Source organism: Scedosporium apiospermum, assembly GCF_000732125.1.
Source record: "Scedosporium apiospermum strain IHEM 14462 chromosome Unknown SEQ_SAPIO_0127, whole genome shotgun sequence".
Lineage (NCBI taxonomy): Eukaryota > Fungi > Ascomycota > Sordariomycetes > Microascales > Microascaceae > Scedosporium > Scedosporium apiospermum.
Window position 1 is genome coordinate 25,392 of NW_015971828.1, and position 12,918 is coordinate 38,309.

General features: G+C 45.0%; 2 protein-coding genes and 1 pseudogene across 2 annotated transcripts; 2 read left to right on the plus strand and 1 right to left on the minus strand.

Annotated features, from left to right (window-relative positions):
* Positions 1–2,573: 2,573 nt before the first annotated feature.
* Positions 2,574–3,902, minus strand: SAPIO_CDS8747 (Uncharacterized protein; the record flags this gene model as incomplete). Its single annotated transcript, XM_016790321.1, has 2 exons — positions 2,574–2,812; positions 2,885–3,902. 2 exons carry the CDS (start codon positions 3,900–3,902, stop codon positions 2,574–2,576), a joined length of 1,257 nt encoding a protein of 418 aa, XP_016640041.1.
* A 1,355-nt stretch (positions 3,903–5,257) lies between these two features.
* On the plus strand, positions 5,258–6,058 carry SAPIO_CDS8748 (annotated as a pseudogene; the record flags this gene model as incomplete).
* Positions 6,059–7,146: 1,088 nt separating this feature from the next.
* On the plus strand, positions 7,147–11,597 carry SAPIO_CDS8749 (Uncharacterized protein; the record flags this gene model as incomplete). The annotated part of the gene is made up of 2 exons (XM_016790322.1): positions 7,147–10,629; positions 10,680–11,597. The coding sequence occupies 2 exons, from the start codon at positions 7,147–7,149 to the stop codon at positions 11,595–11,597; spliced, it is 4,401 nt and encodes a 1,466-aa protein (XP_016640042.1).
* Positions 11,598–12,918: the final 1,321 nt, after the last annotated feature.

The following is a 12,918-nucleotide window of genomic DNA, read 5'->3' on the forward strand; positions in this document are numbered from 1 at the left end:
TTTATTTAAAATTATAATATATATAAAAAGAATATAATCTAAAAGTAAATAAAATAAGATTTTTTTAAACTTTTACTTATTTTAATAAAAACTTATAATAATCTTATTATAAACTTTATTATTAACTTTTTACTAACTAAATTAAATAGAACTATTTACTTATAAATTATTATTAACTATTTATTAAAAAATATAATTTTAAAGTTTATAGTTATTATAGTTATTAAAACTTATATTAAATACTTTATCTTTATCTATTATTATTATTATAAAGTTTTAATATTAATTATAAATAATAAAAAAAGTAATTAAATTAGCTATTTTTAAAAAAAAACTTTATAAGCTTTTAAAAATTAAATAATAACTTAATATAGCTTATTATTAAAACGGAGCAGTGTAGCCTGCCCGATTACTATAAGTATAAAAAAAATAAATATAGTCAATAGTCTATAACTCCCGTAAAAAACTACTATAAAGCTCCTACAGAAGTAAAATAGGTATCAGTTCTATTAATTAACAAGAATAAAGCTATTATATATAGAAAGGGGACCTCTAAATAGAGGGAAGTTAGAGGATTATACAAGTGTTAAATAGAAGACACTTAAGTACATAAAATAATAGTAGAACTATCGGAGTTATCTTATATAGTAATCTATAAAAATATAATAAAAATAAGTTAATTAAAGTAAAAACTAATTAAAATTAAAGAAAACTATTAAGACTATAAAAGATAATAAAAAAAGATAATAATAAAGATAATAAAGAACTTATTAAAGAAATTAAAAAATTATTTTTTTCTAGTAGAAAAAAGGAAAGAATTAGTTTTACTAAGTTCTATAATATAAAATAATATTATTTCGGCCCCCTACTACTACTTTATTTTATATATATTTTTTCCTTATAATTACCTTTTATCTTATTATATTACTTTTAGATAAATAGAGAGTCTAAATAAATAAATTTAGAAATATAATATTATCTATAAATATTTATCTATTATATATAATCTAATTAAAATAAATATATTATATAAATATAACTAGCTTTAAATAATAAAGTAAATATTTTAATTAAAATAAGCTCTTTCTTTTTAAAATATAATTATAATATAAAACTTTTAATATTTACTAATAATATTTAATAAGTTCTTTATAATATTAAAGAAAAGTAAATAAATAGATTCTTTTCCTATATATAAAAAGCTATTAAATTTATATAATCTATAATAGCTATTACTTAACTTTACTAAGAAAATATAATAAATATATAAAGATATTCTACTAAGTACTTCTAAATTAATAATAAAGTCTAGCTTTAAATAAAAAACTATAGTTTTTTTTATTTATTAAAAAAGCTTAATTAGTTTTACTATAAATATATAATAATAGTAATATTAAATATTAATATAGTTAAGCTAAATATTTTATCTAATATTTATAATTATTTTAATATAGATCTATTATAAAAAGTATATAATAATTTACTATTAGATTAAAAACTAGATAATATTTAATTATTATTATTTTATAAAGATAAAAATAAAAAATATAAAGTAATAAAAGTATTATATACTAAGTAGAAGTAGTAAAGCTATAGTAAGTAAAGAAAAGTTTTAGTATAATAAGATAATTATATACTTTTAATATAAAAGCTAGTAGAAAATATAGAAAATATAATAATATTAGATATCTATAAAAGATAATATAATTTAATTAAGGAAGTTAATAACTTTTTAAGTAAGTATTATTATTTTAAAAGAAAGTAGAAAGATAGTATAATATAATAATAAAGTTCTAGAAGAGAAAAGAGAAGTATTATAATAAATTAAATTCTAAAATATAAGTACTAGTAATACTAGTATTTAGTAAATCCTAGCCTAATAGTATTTTAACTAATCTCTAAATTATACTATTAGTATATTATATTATCTTTATAAAATCTTTACTTATTATTACTATAGTAATATTCTAGTATCTTTATTATAATATAGTTTAATTACTTATTTTTTTTTTTCTTTTTTCTCCTTTACTAATTATTTTATAATAGATATTTCTTAGCTTTATATTATAACTAATATAATATAGTAAGCTTATAATATTAATATTAGCTAGTATAAAATCTAGTTATTATTTAATTAATAATAAGTTATTATATATTTTATTTTAATATATAATAATAAGTAAAATTATTTTATAAATAGATAATATTTATATATAAATAAATAATATTTATTATATAAATATAATTAAAAACTAAATTAAAATATATAAATAAAAATAAGTACTAACTTATAAGTATATTATAAAGTATTAATTTAAACTACTTAAGTTAGTTTAATTGTAAGGAATAACTATAAGAAGTAATAGTTAGTATAATAAACTAAAGATCTACTAGTTCTAGCACTTCATATCTAGAACTACCTCTTACATTTACTTATATATTCCCTTAATTGCGGCGCGACCAGCTACTTCTGAAATATCGTTATATTAATTATTTAAATATTAAAAAATCAAGGTATTTAACTAATTATATTTAATTACTATTAAATATATCTGATTTGATAGCAGTACTAACTAAGCTTTAGTACAGACTAGGGCGTCAAGCCATAGGTTAGTGCAGGCCGAATTGATGGAAGTGTTCCACTTGCGGAAGTCGGCAACAGTGATACCGGCCTTGGAGGCAATGACATCACACGAGTCGCCGGAAACGACCAGGTAATAGCGGCTGCAGTTGGAGACGATTCCGGGCATGGGTGTGGCGGCGTTGGGGGTACCGACGCAGGCATAGTAGTCGACCCAGAGGTTGTTGCAGCCTGAGGAAAAACCAGTTAGCAAAGAATCGACCCGAAAGACGAGGAGGGGGGTGGGGGACTGTGAGTACGTACTGGAGTTGATTTGGGTGTTGAAGCTGCGGAGCTGGGCGACGGTGATGGTGTTCTTGGCGGCAATATTGTCACATGTATCGCCCGAGACGATCTTGTACCACTTGTTGCAGTTGGACACGGCGCCGGGCAGGGCAGGGGAGTTACTGGGCGAGGGCGCAGAGGTGGTGGTGGTGGGCGGGTTAGTCACGGCTCCAGGGACACCGGTGCAAATGTAGTAATCAGTCCAAAGGTTGGTGCAGGAAGCGTTGATCTCGGTGTTCCAGGACCTCAGCTGCGCGGTGGTGATGCCGTTCTTCTGGGCAACAATTTCGCAACCATCGCCGGACTGAACCTTGTAGAAGCGGTTGCAGTTGGCCACGACGCCAGGCATGAGGGGAGAGTTGCTGGGAGCAGGGCCGGTGGTGGTGGTGGTGGTGGTGGTGGGTGGGGTGGTAGCACCGGGAACCCGGACGCAGACATAGTAGTCGGCCCAGAGGTTGGAGCACGAGGCGTTTATCTCAGTGTTCCACGCCTTGAACTGGGCCACCGAGATACCGTGCTTCTGGGCGATCGAGTCGCACTGATCACCTAACTGAACCTTGTAGAAACTGTCACAGTTATCCACAATGCCAGGCATAGCGGGGGAGTTGCTGGGGGCAGGGGCAGTGGTGGTACTGGTGGTGATAGAAGTCCTGATGGTGGTGGGAGGGGCCGTCGTCGTGGTGGACGTGGTTGTAGGCGGAACAGGGGGAGTAGTCTCACTCCCGCCGTCATCCGTGTACTCGCCAACAACGCAGTAGGACTTTCCAGCCTCAAGGTTGGGGCAGGTCACGCCCGGGTTGATCTTGGTGAACTCGTCGACCGAGATGCCCCAGCTCGAGGCCATGCCCTGGCAGGTCTCGCCGCTCTCTGCCTGGATGTCAAAGTAGCACTCGACGCCACGTCGGGCGATGACGGGCCTCCTGGCGGCCGAGACAAGGTCCAAGCCGGGGCCGGAGAGAAGGCCGAGCAGGACGAGGTGAAGACGTGCCGCGTGCATGTTGTTCAACGGAGGGTTGCTCAGTCTGGTGAAGGGGGGAAAGAGTGAATGGAGCGGAGCAGGAACCAAGGTTGAAGAAGTGAGGGGAGGGGACGGGGGAGTTGGAAGATGAGCCAGATGTCCTGCAGAACAGAAGGAATCGCGATCGGACATGATCGCCAGAAGACCATCTTATACGCCGACCTCGCGCGCTTTCGCCGGGCCTTGGGGCGCCAAGCTCTTTTCGGCAGCAAAGCAGAGCGTTCAACTCTGAATTCTCACGCCAGTCATCGCATGGTCTGGAATCCCAAGGATTGCAATCCTGGCAACCGTGATCCTTCGTGAATATGGATCCAGTTCCTATGCCGCGCTGACGGCAGGGAAGGATCAGTCCCACGCGGAAAACACCACAATACCCTTGCCAGGCGCTCGTCACGCGGAGACGTTGATGGCAACGTAACAGTGGAATGACAGGAATAAATGAAGCCCATCGATAGTCTGTTGTTCTGCAGACTTGGCGGAGCGGAAAGGGGGCCATCTCCCGTTGCTCTTCGCTTTGCGAAGCAATTCATGGAGTGAGAATCGGCGGAGGTGGCGGAGGTGGCCTCGATGGAGAAAACTACTCCGTACTACCTGCACCCCCCCGCCCTCTGGCGGTACCACCCTGGGCGTGTTAAGCTAATGTGCGGCTCCTCCCGGTCTGCCGGTCTGTCGGCCCGCTACAAGGGGCAGGTCCAGAGAACTTCCAAGAGCTTCAAAATTTAAAGTACTTTGTCTACAGAATTAGTATGTGATGGTACTTATAGGGGCCCTAGTCAAATGGAACTTCAGTTTCGATCTAACAAGTCTAATCCCTGTGGGAGATGTGAGGTACAAAACTAGCTGCCTCGGAAATTGGCCAAACATCGGATCGATTCCGAGGCACCCCTGTCGACAGAACCGCTCCTTCTCCTTCAGGGGAAGGCAACCAAGGCAACCTTGCCCGGGTACGGTACCATACCTTCCTTATATGAGTTAGTCAGGGGCTCACGGCACAGTTTGCCAAGGGGGCCAAGCCAAAATTGAGCCACTGGTCACACAGCACCATTGTGCCACGGTGGGTGGTCTGTTTTCGTGCGTTTTCACGTTTGTCGCTTTATTTGCCGACCTTCTCGTCCGTCGGTCGCTTTTTTTTTTGGTTTGTTTTTTTGGGCAATCTCAACAGGACAGCAACAGCAACAGCAACAGCAACAGCACCAGCACCAGCACCAGCAGCACAGCAACCGTCAAAATTCAGTCGGGCAGCCAGTGTGCCTGCCAACATCACCAACGCTAACATCAACCGCGCTACTGCTAAAAGCGATACCGACTAAACGCCCGCTCGCCCGCTCGCCGCCATGCGTCCGGCTTCCCAGCCCATGTGGGCCCTCATGGGTGCCTCTGCCTACCTCGGCGCCGTCGCCAGAGCCGCCGGTGTCCTGGACATCGGTCTGGCTTTTCCCCGCGCGAACGAGACGTATGAGCCCACGAATGACTTCCCCATTGTTTTCGCGCTCCAGAACTCCAAGCTGGCCGAGCATCTCAAGCCCACCATCTGGTTCCAGATCCTCAACGTGACTGAAGGCATTGAAACCCTCGTCGATAGCACCCACGAGCTCAACTGGACCAGCGCCTCGGAGAACGACCCCTATCTCTTGTGGAGCTATCTCAGAGCTGAAGGCGAGGGCAGGCTTCGCCTCCTCTGGCAGCCGCGCTGGTCGGCGTGCGACGAGAGCCGCGACGAGGTCGAAATTGTCCGCAACCGCACCGACAACTTCTTGGTCGAGTTTGAGATCAAAGCGGGTGGCGAAAGGGCCGATCTCGTCGCCGCCACAGGCGGTGATAGCGAGAGCTGCCCGAACGAGGGCGTCGGCATTGACGTGACCGACAAGACACTCGAGGCTCCCGTCGGATCCTCGGGACGCGAGACTTGTGCGGTGTTGGGTTCCTCGTCCTCCACACCCACCTCGAACCCCTGCAAGGTCAAGATTGACAAGGCCGCAGTCGAGAGCATGCAGGCCGCTGACCTCAAGGAGAAGTGCAGAGGCCTGAACCCGCCCGAGGAGTGTCCAAAGGACGGTCTCGCACATCCGAGATTGGCTGCTGCGGGAGTTGCTAGCCTCGCGGCTGTTCTCGGCGCTGCTTTTTTACTCGCTTGATCCGACCCACGCCTTGACCGGGCCTTCCGACCTGGCCCGCGGCATGCCTCGGTTCGGTTATATTCTTTCAAGGCTCGGGATCGTTCGCCGGGGGGGGGGGGGGGGGGGGGGGGGGGGGTTGGTTTGTGGATGTCAGGCAGAAAACTCGCCTTGACGTTGTACTGCATATTATTTATATTATTTTTGTCATTTGCTCCATCAAGTCAGCCTGCAATATATGATCCTTCATCTTGGCAATATCAATTGATGCTACCGCTCCCGGATACGTTGCCTAACACGGTGCGGTGCCTATGTAGAGCAAGACCACCCTTGGTAGGAGCCAACTCGCCTTGACGTTGTACTGCGTATTATTCTTTATTATTCTTGCATGTAGTGCATGATCCTTCATCTTGGCAGTATGATACCGCTCCCGGACAAGTTGCCTAACACGGTCCCTCCATTTCCCCAACCATCCTTACTAGGCAGGTAGGACCAAAATGGCATGCCACCGGACTTCATCGAGGGCCTTTGTGTTATGTGAAGTTGCTTCCTCTTGGCCGAGTCATCTCATGCTCAACAACCCCCACCGTAAAACAGGTCCGGTCCGCCGTCCGGTCCCATTGTGTAAGCCATACTTCGTACGACAACGGACAACGAAGTGACCTGGCCACTCTGTGCTACCCTGGTTACCACATTACTATAGATACCCCCGGCTAGGTATCAGTGAGCCAAAAGGTCCCAGTGCCTTGGCAGGTTGTCCTCTCGCCATTCCTTCCCTCTGTCTGCCTTGCCAATTTAGTTCCATAGCCTGGCTAATCACAAAGGCACGTAGGTACATCTCTCCTCGTGAGTGGAGGGAGGTCAGACAACTCTTGGGGTTGATAAATAGGGCTCGTTACGATCCGCAAAAGGCACGCTCCGTCCGGCAGAAGCAACAGTAGCAGCAAGCGACATCTCGTCACTGATCAGCTGTCTAGTGTCTTCCTGGACTCAGTTTCTTGCCTCAGAGATCACACATCAAGGTACGGCTTGACCATCATTCCCTCCCACTACAATGTAAACGTACTAACATCCCGTAAATACAGGCTCAGCATCCTTCCAGGAAAACCATGGTAACACCACCGTGGCTTGCGGTGGCGCTCGCCGCCATAAGCGTCCTGCCAGGCTCGGTTCAGGCGAAGGACTTTTGTCCCGGCCGATGCTCAGACGCCGGCCCTGATACCAGCAAGTGGTCGGTCTATCCCAACTTCAACCTCATGAAGAGGTGCAAGGAGACCGTCTTCTATAGCTTCAACCTCTACGACCCAGTCGACGACAGAGATTCCAACCACCGCATCTCCGCCTGCACGTCTTTTGGCGCCGACTTTGACAACATGGAGGCCGAACCCGCGACGGCGAGGCTCTTCTCCACTGCCGAGACTGAGCCTGTCCATGTCAAGTTTGAGCTCGGCTGGTGGGAAGAGACTTTCGGCCTTGCTGCGGGGGGAATCATTTCTCTCTCTCGGGAGCTGGGCGAATACATCGACAAGGGCCACGCCGACACCACGGATAGACCCGTCATCCTCTACGGACGCGCTGGCCTGGCCAGCATTGGTGTCTACATTGGTCAGGGCCTGCTGCGCCAGGGCCTCGGTCAGTCCGCCCTGCGAACCTTTGAAGACAACTTTAACAACCTCAACGTCACGTCACCCAGCATGGCCATGCAGCTTTGCGATGACAAGTCTCTCGCCACCCACATCTTCGGCGTCGTCGTAACCAGCAACGGCACCTTCTCTCCGATCCAGGAAGCTATCCGATCTTGGACCGAGGCCAGATGCCTCTCTTTCAGCGGGTCCCGAGAATTCCCTGGCATCGTCACCTACACCACCCCCCCTATCGACGGCAGCTTGGCCAACCCTACGACGGCCAACCCTACGACGGCCAACTCCACGACGGCCGACTCTACGACGGCCAGCCCCCCCACAATCCGCCGTGGAGATGCAAACGTCCTCCAGGCACGTGCCGAGTGCAGGTCGGTCCAGGCCCAGTTTGGCACCGGCTGCCCCGAGCTGGCCGTCATGTGTGGAGTGTCGGCCAACGATTTCGAAAAATTCAACCCGGATCTCAAGTGCGACAGCGTCAAGCCCAAGCAGTGGGTGTGCTGCTCCACCGGCACGCTCCCCGATAGGCGGCCCAAGCCTGATGCCAACGGCCAGTGTGCATCGTACACCGTCCAGGACGACGACAACTGCGACAACCTCGCTGCCGAGTATGGCCTGACCCGAAAGGAGCTCGAGGACTTCAATAAGAAGACGTGGGGCTTCTCTGGTTGCGATCCCCTCTTCTCCAAGGCCATCATATGTCTCAGCGAGGGATCCCCTCCCTTCCCGGCCCCTATCGACAACGCCAATTGCGGCCCTCAGAAGCCAGGCTCCAAGCCTCCCACTGATGGTTCCAACATTGCCGACCTGAACCCGTGTCCCCTCAACGCATGCTGCAACATCTGGGGCCAATGCGGCGTGAACAGGGACTTTTGCATTGACACTAACACCGGCCCTCCCGGCACTGCTAAGAAGGGCACCTATGGCTGCATCTCCAACTGCGGTATAGATATCGTCAAGGGAACTGGTGACGGCGCCATCAAGCTCGCCTACTTCCAGGGCTATGGTCTAGGCCGCAAGTGCCTGTACCAGGACGCCCTCCAGATCGACACGTCAAAGTACACCCACCTTCACTTTGGTTTCGGCACGCTGACCCCGGCTCCGAACTTTGCCGTCGAGGTTGGCGATGTGCTCTCCACCTACGAGTTCCAGGAGTTCACACGCATCAAGGGCGTCAAGAGGATCCTTTCCTTCGGCGGCTGGGCCTTCTCCAACGACCCTCCGACGTACAGGATCTTCCGCGAGGCCGTTAAGCCCGCCAACCGTATCAAGGTTGCGAGAAATATTGCCGACTTTATTATCAAGCATAAGCTTGATGGTGTCGATATTGACTGGGAGTACCCCGGCGCGCCAGATCTTCCCAACATGGAGGACCCTGGTACGGCGGAAGATGGCCCTAACTACCTCGCTTTCCTTGCCGCTCTCAAGAATCTGCTTCCCGGCAAGACAGTTGCAATCGCCGCCCCCGCATCATACTGGTATCTGAAGCAGTTCCCGATCGAGAAGATCAGCAAGGTGGTCGACTATATCGTCTACATGACATACGATCTTCATGGCCAGTGGGATGCCCACAATCAGCACTCCCAGGAGTACTGTGAGACCGGTAACTGCCTTCGCAGCCAGGTAAACCTTACCGAGACCCGACAGTCGCTTGCCATGATCACCAAGGCTGGCGTTCCTGGCAACAAGATTGTTGTCGGTATCACTAGCTACGGACGCTCCTTTCAGATGGCTGAAGTGGGCTGCTGGGGTCCTCTGTGCAAGTTCACCGGCGATAGGGTCACCTCTCACGCCACGCCGGGCAGGTGTACCGATACTGGAGGCTATATCGCTGATGCCGAGATCAATGAGATTATCCGTGGCGGAGCCAGCGGCAAGCGTCAGAACAGCCGTGTAACGACGCAGTTCCTGGACACGAGCAGCAATACCGACATCCTCGTCTACGACAACGACCAGTGGGTCGGTTACATGAGCGAGAGCACAAAGGCTGTCCGCACGCGTCTGTACGCTAGTCTCGGCATGGCCGGCACTACGGACTGGGCCAGCGATTTGCAAGAGTTTCATGATCCTCCGAAGCCGGCCAAGGACTGGGATTCCTTCATCTCCCTGGCGAGCGCGGGCGGTGATCCCAAGCAGAGCACTGTCAGAATAGGCAAGTGGCGAGAGGGCGACTGTACGTCCAAATACGTCACTCACCAGTACGACTATGATCCCGCCGAGCGCTGGAGGGAGCTGGACGCTAGTTCTGCATGGAACGAGATCATCATCAAGTGGACCGGGACTGACAAGGGCCGTCTCTCCTTTACGCAATCCGTGGAACAGACCCTCCTCGCCGGCGGCGATCTGGGCTGTCACATTCTTGGAGGCATTGACGATAACTGTGACAGCCAATGGGAATGCCCAGCCGGTGCCAATGGCGCCGATTCCGGACCGGCGGCCTACATTATCTGGCAGTCCCTCATCAAGCTCCATCGCATGTTCCACACCTACTACGACGGCCTCAGCGACATGAGGGGAGGCGTCCAGACTACCATCAGACGTATGGAGAACGTCTTTGCGCCGATTCCTGAGCCCGAAACTAACCAGTGGTTAAATATCATGATCGATTTCCTGACGATCGGGGCCCTTGGCGGCATGGCGCCCTTCTTCAACAGCGTCCTGAAAAACCTTCCAGCCTTTAAGGACCCCAACAGCAGCGCGTTTGACAACACCAAAGACACGGCGCTGAACATGGTCGGTCAGGGTACAACGCTTGCAAAGGATATGCTCCAGTCTCCCGACGACGACGAATGGACCCCCGATGCGCAAAAGGACTTTTCTGACTACGCCGCCCAGGCCGTTTTTGGCTGGATGAACCTCACCACCATAGGCCTCAAGAAGCTCTTCAACGGCGAGCGCGCATCGCTCGACGCCCTGACCGGGCCATCATCAAGGACGGCAAGATGCTGCCCGGTGCAGCCGGCGATATGAAGAGTAGCAAGGGAGCTATTGATATCGAGGAGACCGCCCGCAGGACGTTCTTTGCCTACGCTATCCCAGGCCTGTGGCGCCGATCGAAGCAGTATGCCTTCATTCTCGACTCGGGAGAGGGCTGCCACGGCAACCCCTCGAGCAAGTACGTCGACGATGACACCGCCAGCGCCACCTCGGTCTGCCACAAGGAGAGGATGTACTACCTCGTCGCGCCTGAGGGTGACGCTCGCGAGTGCAAGTGTCAAAGCTCCGGCGGCCCCGGCCCCTGCCAGGTCACCTGCGTGGACCACAAGTTCTCCGCGCCCAAGGGTATCGGCTCCCTCAAGGATAACGATTTCGGCAAGCTGACCAAGGAGGACATCGTCAAGGGCGCCGTGGCCACGTGGGTCCACAACGGCCGGGAGAACAAGCCCATCAACATCACTGCGATATCCGACGACAAGATCATGCGCGAAAAGATGGTCGAACTCGACATCGAGACGCCCGGCCTCATTCAGCTGCCCGTCTGCAGCCCCAGCCGCGCCTGGCAGGCTTGGCACACGGGCACCAAGGGCGGGACCGACCACTACCCGTGCGACATCTTCCCCGGCAAGAGCCACTGCGGCGACTCGACGTTTGAGAACCGCCGCAGCGATGCTTCGCCTCTCATCGACGACTGCAAGCAGATCATCACGAACATCGAGGAGGACGCCTCGACCGACTGGACGCACGGCATCGTGGGCCACCGTGAGATTCTCAAGCACGGCTCTTGCCGGTTTGGTATCGAACGTACCGGCGGCACGGGTGGCGCGGTGCAGTTCAAGGTGGGAGGCCAGGATGTCATCGACATCATCAACGAATCCATCAAGCAGTTTGGCAGTGGCGATCGGGTTGGTGCCATGGGCGTCATGTCCTGCTCTGGAACAACGGTGAACACCAACGTGGATGTCGAGTGGGGTATCTATTAGGGGCTGGTGTGTTTTCATCCGAGGTTGTTGTATTGTCCACTCGATAAGTGATAACGTGTTAGATAGATGATGGGGCAGAAAATTAGAGGCAGCTAATCCGGGCCAAACGCAGAGCTTTCTCACAGAGCTCAGCAGGACAGAACTAAGGAGAGACACGATAATATAGGAGAGCATTAGTACTTCAATTTGTATAGACATTACCACTATAACTAAAGTTTAGAATAATCAATGTTGCATATTCAGGATTTCCACTGAAAATCTAATAGAAAAACTAGTAGAACTAGCTGTAAAATATTATAAAATTTAAAAGCTTTCTCTTAGAAAAAAAAAAGAGGGAGTTAACCTTCCTCCTTTAAATTTCTTTTAATACTCTTAATACTTATTTCCTAGTCTCTAGACTTATACTAATTTAAGGTAGATAATATAATATACTTTTAAGTACTAGAATCTAAGCTAACTTAAAATTTTAAAATTTATATTCCTCTATATCTCTCTACTTTCTAAAATAGAAGCTTAGATAATAATATATAGATTAATTAATTTTATTTATAATATTTATTACTAACTTAAAGAAAATTATAAATTATAATATCTATTCTAAATTTAAAAGAAATTATAAATTATAATATTTATTATAAACTTTATTATAATAAATATTTTTAAAATAATAATATTATTAATATTAGAAAAAGACTTTACTAATTATAATAAATATAAAAATCTTAATAATTATAAATTATATATTAATAATTTATAATAATAAAAGTTAGTTCTCTTCTCTAAAAAATATATATTTAAAATACTTCTTATATATATTAATAATATTTAAAAAAAGTTTTACTTTTAATTAAAACTAATAGTAATTAGTTTTAATAAATATTAAATCTAAAAATTATTAATTTTATTTTTTATTATTTTTTATTTATATAATAAATATTTTTTTTTTTTTTATAAGTTATTATTATTAATAATTTTATTTTCTATTTTAAAAAAAAAACTTTTTAATTTTATTATTATTTATCTATTTTTTATTTTCTTATCTAAATTTTAATTTTTAATATTTTTATTTTTTTTTCTTTATTATTTCTTATTATTTTTTATTAATTTTTTTTTATATTTAAGCTTTTTAAATAGATTTTTTTTTATTTTAAGCTTTTTTAATATATTTTTTATTATTTTACTTTATTTTTTCTTTTTTTATTAATTTTAATTATTATTATTATTATTTTTTTTTATATTTTTATTTATTTTTTTAATATATTTTTTTAAAATTTTAATTTTTACTTTTAAATCTTTATTTTTTATTTAAAATATTATATTA